This window comes from Electrona antarctica, assembly GCF_951216825.1.
Source record: "Electrona antarctica genome assembly, chromosome: 3".
NCBI classification, from domain to species: Eukaryota; Metazoa; Chordata; class Actinopteri; order Myctophiformes; family Myctophidae; genus Electrona; species Electrona antarctica.
In genome coordinates, this window is record NC_136808.1 from 37,388,876 (window position 1) to 37,404,776 (window position 15,901).

General features: G+C 40.9%; 1 protein-coding gene across 9 annotated transcripts in view; it reads left to right on the forward strand.

Moving 5' to 3' along the window:
• Positions 1-5,593: 5,593 nt before the first annotated feature.
• The window catches only part of madd (MAP-kinase activating death domain), an 88,793-nt gene continuing 78,485 nt past the window's right edge, over positions 5,594-15,901 (forward strand). For all 9 annotated transcript variants that reach the window (XM_079497865.1, XM_079497867.1, XM_079497866.1 and 6 more), the window contains exons 1-2: positions 5,594-5,944; positions 11,977-12,179. In XM_079497865.1, coding sequence (XP_079353991.1) covers positions 12,121-12,179 — 59 coding nt within the window. In that variant the 5' untranslated portion in view covers positions 5,594-5,944; positions 11,977-12,120. The remainder of the gene's footprint in view (positions 5,945-11,976; positions 12,180-15,901) is intronic.

The following is a 15,901-nucleotide window of genomic DNA, read 5'->3' on the forward strand; positions in this document are numbered from 1 at the left end:
CTTTGGGGGCGCTTAACTCCCTTAAATTTGCTGAAATTTGCGATCTACAATCCTAATTGAATAACTATTCAAAGTAGATACTCACTGGCAGTTTGTTTTTCCCCTGGTGGGCAGCTATTAGATTACTCATTAGAGAAAGCAGGCCCAAGTTTAATTTAGTCTGTTCGATTGGCACATAGGTGAATAGGGGACTTGACATGAGTTTTATTGAGCATGTGACTGGCTTCAGGTTGTCTGCACAACATGGCTTTCCAAAGTCAATGTTGAGGTAGGAGAAGGCAAAAGTAGAGCATGGACATTATAATGAACATTTTTGCACCAGGGTTTTATGTGTTTCTTTACATAATAGTCAGTGTCCAGTGATGTCATATACTGTACACATTACCTTTAACCTCCCTAGTAGGGCTGGTTATTATACCCATATGAGTCTGGATATTGTAATATAAATATTCCAAGTGTTGTCTTTTCCGTGGGTTTTAATCACTTGAGTATGAAATACCATTACAAAAAATATTTTGATATGTTTGAAAAATGAAAGCATTTATAACAACAATATTGTCACACTATTGATTGTCACACACATTGTGATATTTTATTTTGTAGAAATGAATACCAGCACTCACGTTGTATCCTAAAGGATTCTTGTTTTAATATTTTATTTTGCCCATATCGCAGAGCCTTATACCCCCTAGTTTTGAAATCGGCCCTAACTTTTCAAAATCAGTCTCTGCCAGGTGGAAACCACCTATATCCAAAGCTGTTCAAATGACAAATGCAAAAACAATTCCAACAATTTTCAAAAGTATTTCAAAAAAATCAAATACATTTCCGTAAAAACAAAAAGTAGTGAAAAAGCAGATACAAGCTCACAACAAAGGTCTAATTTCTCTTTTGGGTCTTTCGCTAAAAGGTTTGGGTTACCACTAGCTGCTAACTCTTGAACCTTTTCATAGCAAACATCCCATGCTGAAATTAATTTCTGGTATAAGGTCCTGCTACAATCGACGGTAATGAAAAGTTATGTTAAGTTAAGTTATGTTGCCCCTCAATGTCTCATTGCTAATCTATTCATTTGCCTGCAAGTAATAAACTTGATACTAGCCACTAAATATTTGACATCACACAATATTTTCTGATGCAATATTTGGCTATAAAGCAGGTAGCTCATTTCTGTCTGTTTTATTGGAACATGCTTTGTTACAGTTTTTAATTAACATTTGTTTTTTCAGGTTCTAATCCTAAAGTGGAAGTGGAGGCTAAAGTAACTAAATTAATGATTTTATAGTTGGTGGATGTGCAAATATTGACTAGAATCTTAATAAGGGAGTGAAACGTTGAAACTTTACGAGGGGGAGGTTAAAGTTATGTGAAAGTTTTGTTTCTTTCTTTTTTAAACCTCTGTTCCAAAGTCTCCAGTTACATCAAAAGAAACCTGCGTTAAGGGTCATTCCTACAGTAACTTTTAATGGACTGGTGAACAATTGGGTTTTGTGCTTGTGGGGTTGAGGTCTCACATCACTACTTAAACACTGTTAGGGCCAATGTGTCTTTTTTCCGCCATACATTTCTAAAGACTGTCTGCCATGCATTTCTCTGGTAAAGACATGCTCCTGTTGCCAGTGCTGCACATTTCAGCGCTCTCACCATCCGTTGTTTTGTGGGTGGAGCGCCTTGGGCACCTCCAGTAGAAAATAGTTCACATTTTGGAGAGAGGAGTTGCTCCAAATCCATCAATGTCACTTTGTGAATGCAGATGGGTGGACAAGCGTTTAACTCTGGACGTCATATCCAAAGCTTAAGATATGGTTTATGTGGACACTGGACACGTCCCCCAAAATGCTCTGCCATAAGACAATGCCTTGTGCCGAAAACAACAGCTCTACAAGCACACAACGCATTGCATCTGTAAGGCGTTGTATCCTTGTAGATCAGATATTTTTAGCACTCGACACTGTCGTGTGTAAAGAAATCATGCTTATTGAGGCTTATATTTGGGTGAACACAACATAACCACAAAATGGCTCACTAGAGGCTGCTTATAACATCAGTCACACTTTCACTGAACACAAGAATTTGCCTCCCTCCCTTTGAGTAGCCTAACTTGTCGAAGGAATGTTTGGATTAATATATTATCACATGAATGACATTAAAGGTGGTTGCACACTGGACGCGTTTTTCGGGAAACCGATTGAAAAACGCAGCTAAAAATCCGAAAAACGCGCTCTGTGTGCAGGGACCTTTAGTGTCAGAACGAATCATCAGTAACTTCACAGCAAATAATAGTTAGATCTTAAGTCTATTTGTGTTTTTGTTTTTTTTGTAATACATACCGTATACAATGTTAACACTATAGACATCACAGTTGATTGTACCTGTATATAAAGTGACATCTTGGATTCCATTTAATTCCTGTCTGTCTTCAGGGTGATGCTGTAAACAATGTTGATATAGAAATGCAAACCTATTTTAATACTTGTAATGCCTTATGACCTGCTTTGTATGTATAAATTAAAACGGACACTGTTAGTCCAATGATTCATTTGAGATCAGAATCACTCATTTTCCCATCAACTTTTATTCAAGTGGTACGTTTGTTGAACGCCAAAGCATCGATAAAGTTAACTTGCTGTTATAGATTAATATTCCAGATGCAGGGACGTCTTAAAAGGCCCTATCCTGCTTTTGTTTATAGGTTATATAATATTGACATAACATTATTTAATCCCCCAGAGGTCAATATAGCCCTACTAGTTCTCCTCAGAGCTATTTCTTTGACCCTAGGGTTCATGTGGTTAAGAGCTTGAATTGTAGATATGGCATAATATGGCATTTGGAGTGCTCTGGTCACAGTGCCTGCCCACCACTGCAGAGTTTGGGTTTAAATCCACCGTGGTGCATCTGACTTTGTGGAGAGTCTATCCTCTAACTGTTTATATTAACATATATAGCCGGGGAGCCACAGGCCCAAAATTGGACAGGACCTGTGATGTCATGCCGTACTTTTTATTTGTGTTTTTTCTATTCATTTGGTCATTAAGGTCCACAGAATGAGAGGCCTGCTCTGCCGGAAACATCGCAAAAAAAAAAGTTACGGCCATTTTTGTATACCACACCATACTGTAGACAACCAATATAAGGCAACATTTCCCAAAGTGACAATTGTGACATGTCAAACTAGGGGGTTTTCATGATTCTGAATCCATTCCAAGCATTAGTTTTTGCATACCCTTAATGTGTTGACCTCATCACTTTTGTGCTGACCTCATCACATTTGTGATGGCGGCTATGGCCGTTTTTAGGCCACGGAGTGTTTTTCGTGCAAAACAAATGCTTGCAATGGATTCAGAATGTAGGATGTAATGTAGGATGGAAGGAGTGGGACGAAGGCTGTACGTCCTCCTGGTGGGGGCTCCTCACTGGCAGGTGAGTCAGTAGGATACAACAACAGTGACACTGACAGCACATAATCGTGTATGGGGAGGAATCTTTTGGCATAATAAAAACTACATTGTGGAGAAAGAAAATAAAATGTCTAATTTAGAAGTTTCCTACCCCATCGTAAATCAAAATATAGTTCTGTTTCATTCTATTGTTTAAAATATTACTAACGTAAACAAAGTATATCATTTGCCTATCCTGTTGTCCTATAAATACATAGATACAAAGCATCTTTAGATTTCTGTCCCTATGCAAGGCTGGGTTATTGTGCATGGGTAAAACGGGCTCTATTACCCTCCCCCTCCTTTTTTTGGTGCATTTTTTTGCCTCCCTCTCTCTCCCTGTTTCTCCCTCTCTCCATCTCTCTGTCTCCCTCCCTCTCTTTCTCTTCCTCTCTTTATCTCTCTTCCTGTCTCTATCTCTCTCTCTCCATCTTGCTCCCTGTCTTTATCTTTCTCTCCATCTCACTCCCCATTTCGCCCTTTGTCTCTCTATCTCCCTCCCTCTCTCCATCTCCCTTGTCCCCCCCTCTCTCTGATATATTTGTTGAGGCTCACAATTTGAGACACTTTCTCATGTCTATAGCATGGACATAATTGAAGCAGCAATCTGGAGCTTATTTTAATGAATAAAAATGTTGATGTCTGTATGGTATTATGTTACAAATTAATATTATTCCAATACCAGTAGGCCTATTGGAAAAGCTGCAGACACTGGCCAACATCCAAGTTGTATTGGTATCGGTAATTCGGTATCGGCGAGTATGCCAGTCTATGCCGCTCCGATACCACATAATTCATCACATGACAATTTAATTGACAGTAATATTTCAATGTTTCAGTTGATGTGCCACGACTGTTTTGTACGTTCCATTTGGCTCCAGCTACAGTCAGAGTTCCAGACCAGTAAGGCTCCATTTGTAACGCCCTCAAGGAAACATGATGATCCATGGACTATTATTTTTTGAGGGGCACTAGCCCTTCCTATGTCCAGCTTTGAGGGTTTGTGTAAACACAAACATTGTCCTAACACAAACATTGAATGCCATTCATAATGCATGGCCAGCTTTGAGTGTTCGCGTAAACACAAACATTGAAGACGAAGGTGAGGACGCAAATTCTGATCGGCCAGAATGAGATGATGTTGATGTATGATGATGTACGATCATAAGAGCGCCCCTCACTTCACACGGGTGTGATTTTTTTTAAAGTATACTCTGGTATAGGATCAGTACTCTGTATCGACAAATACGCAAGTTTTGCGTATTGGAATCAGTATCAGGAAGGAAAAAATGGTATCCCTACTTCTACTTGTAGCCTATAGGCCTACATCTACAGTGGTTGAGGTGGTCTCCCTACTCTGTCTTCCTTAGACCCGGGGGTCGCCAATCGCCATCTGTGTCCTGGAGCTACAGGGGGGAGGGTCAGCTCACAGATGGGGCTAGTGTCGGGTAGGACGCCTGCTGGTCAACATTCTGCCTGAAGCTCAATTGCCCTGGACAAATACTAGGCCTACATCTCTTATTGGTCCAGACCTGCAGGTTCATATCCCAGCTGGGATGGATTGCAATGGATTCATCGCCTAATATTTAGCTCTTATTATTAATGCTTTAATTATATACAAATAATATAGCAAGAAGGCCTTCAATACAATATTTGGTTTCTGATTAGGACATTTGCTAGAATGGATAGGATATTTAGTTGAGACTCAGAGATAGGATATTATTATTTAGTAAAGAGAAGGTTGTTAATAAGCCTAGTCCTAGATACATTTTTAGGCTTTTTTCTTCTTTTTTACTAAATACCATGCACTAAATACCATACACTAAATACCATGTAAACATTTTAGTCAAAACAAAACAACCACTTTACCATACCATTTAGTGTTAAAATCAATCCAGATTTTGTCACACTACATTCCCAAAATAGACTTTTTGTATTAACTGCAGCACTGCACTGTGCATGTGTTTCTCCAATCTATCACACAATAGGCCTACATGAATAATCAATAATAAAAAATAAAAAAAATACAAGTGAGAAATATATATATATATATATATTTCTAAGTGAGAAATATATATATATATATATATATATATATATATATATATATATATTTCTCACTTGTAGTGGTTCTTGACTGGTCATTCACGATGCGGAACTCCTTCTGAAACGCACGAGCACACACACACACGCACACACCCATCTGAGGAGGATGTTACTAGTGAGGAAGGGAGTGGGAGAGACACCCGTTCAATGACACACACGCACTCACAACCAGGACCAACATGAGCCCATGCTTGTGCTATATATATATATCTGTATGAATTATTACCATATTAATTAATTGATGTATCATCAGAGGATGTCATTTCCACACCACCACAGCAGTCAGCGGTAGAGAGAGACATAATCAGCCAGCAAGGGCAGCCATAGGCAGGCAGTCCGCCCGTCATCATCATCTGAGTCTTCTGTGAGCCGCCAGGCAGCAGCTAAACCACTGACAGGTTGGTACATTATAAATATAAACATCATCTGTTCTTCACTATGTGTTCTTTACAGTTCAACACGCCGCTGCACAGCAGCAGCGATATGTTGTGTGTTGAATGCACGCGGACAACTAGCAACGACAGGCGGATAAATGGTCGTTTTTTAACGTGGAATTGAAAGAAGGAACTGACTGTAATTGTCCTTCTATTAGCAGCTAGCTTACCATGCTAGCTAATCCACCCACCGTGACGTACCAGTAGTACTGTTGTAGGCAGGGATGCGTTTCATCTGCCCCGGCTTACATGACCTGTTTTCGGTCGGAACAACCGTGTCGACGACGGTGCTCATGTCGACACACTGTCCAGTTTAAGAAGAAGAATGTTTTTTGTTCGGAAATGCGTAGGCCTTTTTTGTACAGTCCTAAAAATGTTATTGTTTTTTTGCGGGGGACATAAATACGTTTACGTTATTTTTGTCGCTTGTTAAAGGGTCGTACGTGCTGACAGCTATATGTTTAGGTAGGTAGGGTAACCTCGATCGCGTCACCAGACTTGGGTTTAGGGTATCGGTTGTGAAGTCACTGGTTTGGTTATGATCACACATCATAAAATAAGATGATCATCATAAACCAGACCAGACTGCACACAGCCATCATCAGCTCCTCCTAGCAGCAGCAGAAATACATTGTACATTGTTTTGTTGCATGCTCATGCTGTTTACACTGTCACTTTATATCAATGGAACCCCATAGTTATACCCTATAGCAGCCAATGTAATGTAGCTAGCATCACATCTCTCCATAATATGGAGAGAGAACTGCTTATATTATAAGCAGTTATTGGTACAAACGAAACGATGCTTGTATAAATGAGCAGGATTCGTACTCTGTAATGCCCAGTAATGCTAATTTGATTGCATTTCATGGTGTCTCAACTTGGGTTACAGACCTATAGGTGTCATCATCCATTAGGCATTGCATCATGGTGTCACCTTGTAGTAGTAGGCCTAGAATGACTAGCCTTGTATCATGAAGACTGACACATAGGCTACACAAGGATAACACAGATAACACAGAGTCTGACATATATGCAAATAGGGGGAACAGATGCGCAGCGGAGAGCGCTTGTTTCACCTGGCAGTTAATGATACCATGCAGTCTTATGCAAAGGTTAAAATGTATGTTATTTAGACGGATGCTAGGTTAATTTGTTGACCTGGCATCCTATAGTTTCTATAGTTTCAATATACAGAATATTATTGTATTGATATATTGTTTAGACTGATGCTGCTAGTTTACCTATGGTCCTAGATTTTAATATTACTGAGGCGGCGCTACACTGTCTCCATGTGTTTACTGTTTACCTTGCTTACTGTATGTCACTCTGGATAAAGAGTGTCTGCTGAATACCTACCTACATTGTAGATTATTTCAGTAGATATTTGTCTGTAGTCTGTTGTTCTCTGCACATTGTGACTGGGAAGAAGGTGTTATGCAGTACTGTAGGGTAGGACTAGGAGACCTCAGTATGAATCATATCTCTCCCATCTGTGCTTGCATAACCAGCCTGTAGACCACCCTGACCACATTCAGCTGTTGTGTTAACCTGTCACTATTTAAACAGCCCTCCCCTTAACCCCTATTATAACATTGGGTTAATCTCAGCTAATCTCATTCACCCACAAACCATTTTGTGTATTCATTATTTATTTTCCTTCCTATTATTTTTTTACAGTAACAGAGTAGACCTTTATTTTTGATGGACTGGCCTGTGTTTGCCCTCTAGTTCTGTGTGGATTTGATTTGCCGCTTCAGAAAATGGCCTAATTGCTGCTTCCAGGAAGCTTTGATGTTGTCAGAGTTGTCTCTGAATTTCTGGTCGGTGGATCTCATGGTTTTGCACGTTAAGTGGTCTCCAGACCAGAGCTGTGTATATAACAGGCTTAAGATAAAGGAAGGCATAATTCTGTGTAGCTCTCCAAAACAAGGTTAAACACAACAGTGCAACACTGCCAAATTTATTTCGCCCCCTTTTCTCCCCTTGCCAGGCTTTTTTAGTTTATGTTACCCATTCACCGCTTTTTTCTTTTAGCGTTTTTTTATCGTTCCTCGGTCAATCGCCGATGTGGAGACGTGTGCTGTGTTCATGGAAAAAATATCCATTTGGACATGCCGTTCCCGAGTTGTTGTTTGACGCCTTGCTAAAAAATACAGCGGGGAGAAACACCTGAGATAAAGCTATTTCCGTGAAAACAATAGACAGGGAAAAAAAGCATCTAAAGTCGTCCTTGGCAGGGATGAGTTAAGCCCTATATTTATATACCTAAAGCAAAGCAAAGTTCTTTGTTTACCCAGGGAAGTGGACTAAGCTCGAGATGCTTGTTTACAGCCACACCCTGCTCATAGAACATTTCATGGTAGGGGTTCAATGCCTTGCTCAAGGGCACTTCAGCGGTGGTAATTTTAACATGCCGGTCCGGGGATTCGAACTGGCGACCTTCCGGTATCAAGACCGCTCCGCAAACCGTTCGGCCACCGCTGCCCCGTGTGCCCCTGCCCCTTACCTTGTCATGCAGTAAATAATGTACTGTGAGCTTGTAGATGGCAGCTAATTTAGGTAAAAAAAAAACAATACGTGAAATGTAACCAAAATGGGTTAATGTTGTTAAAACACTACAAGCTTTTCAACCTGGCTGTATAGGAACCATATATGTTGCTCTCAATGTTGAGTCACATTATCACAATCAGTGGTTTTGGGGTAAGAAGAACGTTAAATTACTCGAGCCTCTGGATGACCAGGGCCAATGTGGTCTTTGTCATTCTTTGTAATTTAGAAAACTAAGTGACGTTTGTCCTGTAGACTTGCATACCGTAGTTTCTTTAACCCATCCTGGGCGGGAACCCCTTTTGGTGTTTTAAACATTATGTTATAATTTAGCTATTGAAAAATAGCAGATCTACACGCTCATAGCGCGTCACCAAGTGGCGCGCTACGAGCTTGTAGGTCTGCTATTTTTGAAAAATCGTGAAAATATTTATTTCAGAAAACTGGATTTAGAAGATTTCTTTTTAATTTTGAGGTCAAGCCTAAATGGGTTAATTGTCATATGACTAGACTAGTGATGGGATATTAATCGACACATCGGTATCGGCCAATTCTAGTTGTTTTTAGATTAATCAGCATCAGTTCGATTAATCAATCAGACCAATGAATTAATCGGTCCGATTAATCGGTCTGTCTTTACTGATAAACAAGCCCAAAGTAACAGCTTGAACAGATCTACTGTACAAGCTCACAATATTAAATATAAAGGTATTCAAGTTAAATCTGACTTGCCTAAGCCTGCAGTGCAGATACGCTGTTACATGTATTTTTCAGAATGGACAAAATTATTATATTTTTTTAATACAGAATGAGATCATATCAACATCGGTAATATTGGTTATGGGCCATAACAGCAATTAATTATATCGGATATCGATATCGGCCAAAATGTCTCATCGGCACATCCCTAGACTAGACCTGTCCTGTTGGCTGAACCAGTGGTTATCAAGCTTTTCAGGCTACGCATTTGGAATTGTAGGAGTTTAGTTTGTTATGTTTAATTAGTTCGACTCCGTTCCACAGAAATATTGTGAAGATAGCTGTTCTACAAGCTTTTGTATCATCTTTTTTTTAATTTGGTCTTATTATTTATTTTATTTTAGGAGGTATTAAAAAAGTCTTTAAATTGTCACTTTAAAAATGTGCAGTGCAGATATTATAATGAGTGAGAAAACAGTGTTGCACATTAAGGTAATCATCTGGGGACCCAGATGGGGGTCCCGGCCCACAGGTTGAGAACCACTGGGCTAAACCATCAATGCAAATTAATGTCTTACACCATTCAGAAAACAAGCAACACACACACAGTGTATTTGTGAAGTTATTGATTCCAGCCACATGCTCCACTAAGTGAGACAATACACGCACAAAAAGGATGCCTTGATTGGTCCCATAGGGGATATTCAGGTCACTATTCAGGGGTTAGTCTAGGGACATGTACACACATACTGGGCGTGCTGGCGGGAAAAAGCTGTGGCCACGCTCTACCCATGCAGCTACGGCCGCCCACATTTTCTACAATACTTAATTGTTTGCCTATTGATTTTTAAAATTATTTTTTATCAGAGAGCCTCTATGTAAAAGTCTTTACTCCTATACAGAATAATTATGGGCTTTTGAGAAGCTATCCTGAAACGGAGTAGAAAACAAGAAATAATTTTGAATCAAATAGCCTCCTACTACAGTAATTAATTATGTGAAGGTGGGTGTATGACATAAGATGTACTTACATTGTTGTTATGGCCTGGTATTTATTAAATAATCAGTGGTATTTATTAAATAATCAGTAAACCTGTTTTGCCGCCGGCATTAATTAATCTATCTATCGCGCATTGCCACGGTTTTATCGCACGCAACCCTTATTTTGAAGAGCCAAATATCTGTAACCGGATGTTACAATGACAAAATTCTGTGTGTGATGTCTTGACCGGTTGTTGTTCTCTCTGTCGGTGGTGGGAAACCTGACCACGAGTATCGCAGCGCTTGCTGTCGGCCGTTGAAAAACCTTGGTTTCACCAGAAACGACATTCATTGCGCCGATTTGGAGATACAGGCCTTTGAAAGCAGCACATAGAGTGCAAGTGGATGCGCGCACATCTTCAACACTGTCCTTTGACTGTTATGCTAACGAGCGGCAGCTAACGATTCGATCGGATCCGTAGGCTACGGTTCTGGCAGGCTAGACGATTAATTTAATCCTACGGTTACTACGGTTCTGGCGGGCTGCGTGTTAAACAAATCACGGATAAACAGAGTCGTAGAAATCAGTGGTCATTAATAGTGTAAATAATGCGTGTATGCATGAGTGGATTGTGTAGTGTGGGTGAGTGTTGAATGAGGTGCAAAGGTCAAAATGAACTGCGAGAGGACTATGGGGACAGGCTTTTATAGCGGCATGAGCGACCTTGCCCAGGTGCTCACTAATCTCACTGATGGCCATCATCACACTGACTGCTCCCCGAGTCCTAGGAAGTTAGGAACCAATGAGAAAGGAGACATGAGAAAGGCAAAGCAAATGCACAACTCATAACCAAATAGCCTATAGGCATACTGTATTATACAGGGAACCGCCACAATCATGCTTAGAAAAGAAGAGTGTGTGGGGTGATCTAGTAGCCAGGTGGTTTCTGGTTAGGGTGCATAGCATATCACATGGGCTCAAATTCCTCACAGTCAGTCCCTGTTTAGATTTCTGGCCGGCCAGACCATTTTCTGTATGTCACTTTTGCTCTCTCTGCGTTTCCTGTCTCTCTCGCTTAAGTCTAAAAAAATAATGTGTTTTGATGCCAGTTTTGATTAGGGTTGTGCAATATATATATTAACATTAACATCGATATGGTCATGTCTCATGTGTTGTCATACGAGACTACTATTGTCAGAGATATTGTTGGACAAGTGTTGCCTTTCCTGATTTTTTTTTCAAGCCTAAAAAAATCACACCCGTGTGAACTGACTGAGTGGTGCAACTCCCCTCTCCCCCTGCTTCTCTCTCTCTCTCTCTCTCTCTCTCGGTTTCTGGCACAATAGCGCCACCTTTGCCCCTACTGGTACTCTAAACATTGGGACATAGTCCCATAGGGACATAGTCCCATAGTCCCATAGGGACATTGCTGTTCCTTGGAGTGGTTGCACCACTCAAAAAATGTCAAAAATGCTTGTAGATCTTATTTTTCTGTTCTAAATCCTAAGAGTTAACAAAATGTTTTTTATGTTGCTATATATATATATATAGCTCAAATCTGAAATTCCCTGTTTTAATGGGTTAACTGTGTGTGTGTGTGTGTGTGTGTGTGTGTGTGTGTGTGTGTGTGTGTGTGTGTGTGTGTGTGTGTGTGTGTGTGTGTGTGTGTGTGTGTGTGTGTGTGTGTGTGTGTGTGTGTGTGTGTGTGTGTGTGTGTGTGTGTGTGTGTGTGTGTGTGTGTGTGTGTGTGTGTGTGTGTTTTCAGGTACCTGCCAAGATGATTGACACAGGCCGGCATTTGTCGTGCACACCTACCCTTACCCTGTTGTCGTGATTGACAGTGAGGGACGCATGTACTGTATGTCCTAGATGCCCGCCGTGACATCAACACATACAGCATCGATCCAAGATGGAGAAAAAGAAACCGTGCCCTCGTCTTCTGGACTACCTTGTGGTAGTAGGAGCCAGGTAAGAGCTTCGGTTGGCCCTGGCCCATGGTGGGCTGACATTTAGCTTATTCTGAATCAGTGTTGATTTCATTGACTTAAAGGACCACTTCACCACTTTTCAACATCTCTTCATATAATTGGTCCTAACTAATGTTCATGATAAAACACCACAATTTTTTCCTACTCAGTCTGTGTCTCATAGGAGGGCTTTGGGCAGTTCGGACACCCGTCCACCAGTGACATCATCATTAGGCAGATTTTTTTTAAAACAAGATTTGTTTTAAAATATATTTAGATTTTTATTATCGTGAGAACGATGGCTTCAACTTTTGCATTGCAACTTTTCAGGAAAAGAAAGCCTGCCGTTTCCATTAGCTTGGATTCACCATCGATGATGTCACTGGTGGACGGGTTTCTGAACTGCCCACAGCCTTCCTATGAGACACAGACTGAGTAGGAAAAAATGGTGGTATTTTATCATGAACATTAGTTAGGACCAATTATAGGAAGAGAAGTTGAAAAGTGGTGAAGTGGTCCTTTAAGGTCGCATTCTCACCTCTACTTCGGTAGACTCGATGCGATTGTGTGTGTCTGTGTATACGCGTTAGGGCTGGGGCGGTATGGGATTTTTATTACCGCGGTTATTGTCGGCCCCCATACCGCCGGTATGGCGATAATTACCACCATTCAAAAACGTCCCCTCATCATGGAACCTAAAATCTTAAACATATTAAACAAATTCCAAGTTAACTGATAGATTTAATATATGATGAATTGAAAGGTTCAACTTCCAGCCGCTCCACACTAGCCTGGTTAATAAACCAGACCGAATCAGCCGTTGGCAAAAAAAAGTTGCCTACCAGCGGATTTCGGTCTGGCGAGGCTCAGTAGCACGCCTCTTTCCTACAATCGAGAACAGGTCGGACCAATCGGGACACGGTATGCAATATGGGCGGGCTTTGGTACAGTGACGTTCAATGCTTGAGACTTTTGACTGACAGTAGCTCTGACCAATTGCGTCAAAGAGAAAATGTTCCCCGGGAAATGAAATCCAAGTGGAGCCAGCCCAGACTGATATACCGCGACAGTGTTGTGTGATATTAGTCTGGCTTATTAGCCAGGCTAGCTCCACACCACGCAGCAACTGCGCGCCTCCCCAGTCCCCAAGCCATGAGTTAACATTATTGCTTGATTGATTGATTTAAGTTTGTATTAACAGTTTACAGTACATTTGCACAACTCAATACAAAAACTGTTAACTGTTACTCTGTGAGTGGACGACACCATAAAGCATTACACTTGTTTACAAGAGGGTCCACCTTGTTCAATTCATCATAACATTTTGTACACTATACACTTCTATAAAGCCAAAAACAGGAAATCATCATAAAGGAGGTAAAAAGGGGGAAAAACATATACAGTGAGGGGGAAAAGGGGTGGGTGGGGGTGGGTGGAGTCAAGGGATTTACATGTCTTAATGACAGTTGGTAGGGCGTTCCACATTTTTGTGGCATAGGAGTGAAATTAATTTAGGTGGACCCTCTTGTAAACAAGTGTAATGCTTTATTGGGTCGTCCACTCGCAGTTAACAGTCTTTGTATTGAGTTGTGCTTGAAATGTAGGCTACTGTAATTCTGCAAACTGTTAATAAATAGTCCAATCAATCAATCAATCAATCAATACTTGTTTGTGCCGAATCTGGGTTGCACATGGTTTGTTGTACTCCCTCTGGTGTTGCTGGCATATGATTAGACTGACTGAGCCTCACTGTTTATTATGATACACTTTATTTCATATCAACCATATGCACTTAGGCCTAGAACCTAGGGTTAGAACTAGGGTTAGGGTTAGGGTTAGAACCTAGGGCGCCAGAACAGCACGGACAAAAAAAAACCGCGGTAACGGGTTCGTTACCGCGGTATGCGTTGTATACCGGCGGTATGGCGATATTGCGGTTATTGCACCCAGCCCTAATACGCGTGTGTTTGTGCGTGCATGCGCGCGTGTAATGACACATGGTGTAGGGCAGGCACAGCGGAGTCAGCAGCTTTAAAAATATCGTTTAAAAATAGACGTTTAAAATATGTATAAAACGAGATGAAGAAAGTCCTCACTCCCCACACACAGTGACAGCGCTCCATGTTTATGCACAGACAGACAGAATATTCTGTTTTTATGTGTTTCCTTCTCATTCGACCACTTCTAACCACGGTAACGGGACATGTTCGCGCTGCGTAAAATATGCCTTTTCCGCCTCCAACTGTGTTTACTCCTCGTTCATCCGCCACATTGACATTGTTTGCTTCATTTATTTTATTTGATGCGGATTGCATTCACACTTCTAGTGAATCAAAGTCAGGAGCGCTTGGAAGCGAAGCGAAACCCCTGTTTTTTGGCAAACTAGAATGCGATTGTTTGATCCTCACCAGGATTCGAATGAGCCTTCACACCTGCCAAACGAAGCGCACCTTCTGACAATACGCAGCAGGATTCGTTTTAATCGCAGTTAAGCATTCTGGTGTGAAGGCGACCTAAAACTATGACAAAAAATGTTCGTGTGACTGATTTGTATCGGTAAAGGAAGTGTTCTTCAGGTACCTTTTAATCAGCACGGGTAAATCACCATCATGTTTCGGTCGAAGCCTCCCTCATCGTGATGATAATCATTATGATTATTATCTGAAGGATTATGCACCTGAAGGACACTTCCGTGAGAGCTGAAATTCTAGCCGTGACATGCACCCGGTAAATGAAATAGTTGATTACTTGTTGTGACTCACATTCATTCTATTTTGATGTGTAACCTGCCCAGACCACATACTTGTGGCCATTAAGTAAACCCACATGTGCTGCTGGGGATTATGTGCGTTGCCCAAGGGTAGTAATGTAATGGTAGTTGTTGTAGAGATTATGTCTTGTTAGCAAACATGTATTGACGTATGCAGAGAAATGTGTGGCCGGCCACTCCTACCGGCTTTCCCTGGTCGTTAAAAAGTCCGGGCCTTATTACGGCTTAAAAGGTATATATTTTTAGTTTTAGTTTTTGGGGGAAAGCATTTATTGATTACGCTAACAAAACACCAACATGATGGAACCAATAACCACTAGTAAGCTCAACCTAAATAGCCCAAATGTATTTACTTTGCGAAAAGATCCTGGACTGAGATTTTCCTTCATATCCTTCGTTCTTTTAGTATTGCCAGGATGGACGTGAAATAAGTCTTGTTTAAACAGGCTTAATTTTTCTTACTGCCTTTGTCCGTCCATCCATTTTCAACCACTCTTATTGGCGGATAGCCTTTGTGGTTACAGTAAATGCAGACTTATGTTTGACTTGCTGTGATTATATAAACTGCTTCTTGAAGCGGTTGTAGTGATCATACGCTGTTTATTGAAGCGGTTGTATGTACCCATCTAGGGCTGTCACGATTTCACATAAGTTGACCATTAATTGTCACACAAATAATTGTGTGTGTTTGCATTGACCATTGGTACGTTATGGCCAGACTGCGTAGATATTAGTCTGGAACTTCAGTGTGGAAGATTTCTTTCCAAGGGGCGGTTACAAACAGATTCCAACATCACAGCAAAAAAGTCTCACTTTGAATAGTGGGATCTGATTGGCCACCCACAACTCTAATTCAAACTGAGGAGTTCCAGACCAATATCTTCCCAGGGCAATTTCTTTCCTGTGGCAGATTCGTCTGGTTTCCAGGCAAAACATTTTATTTCTGTTTGCCT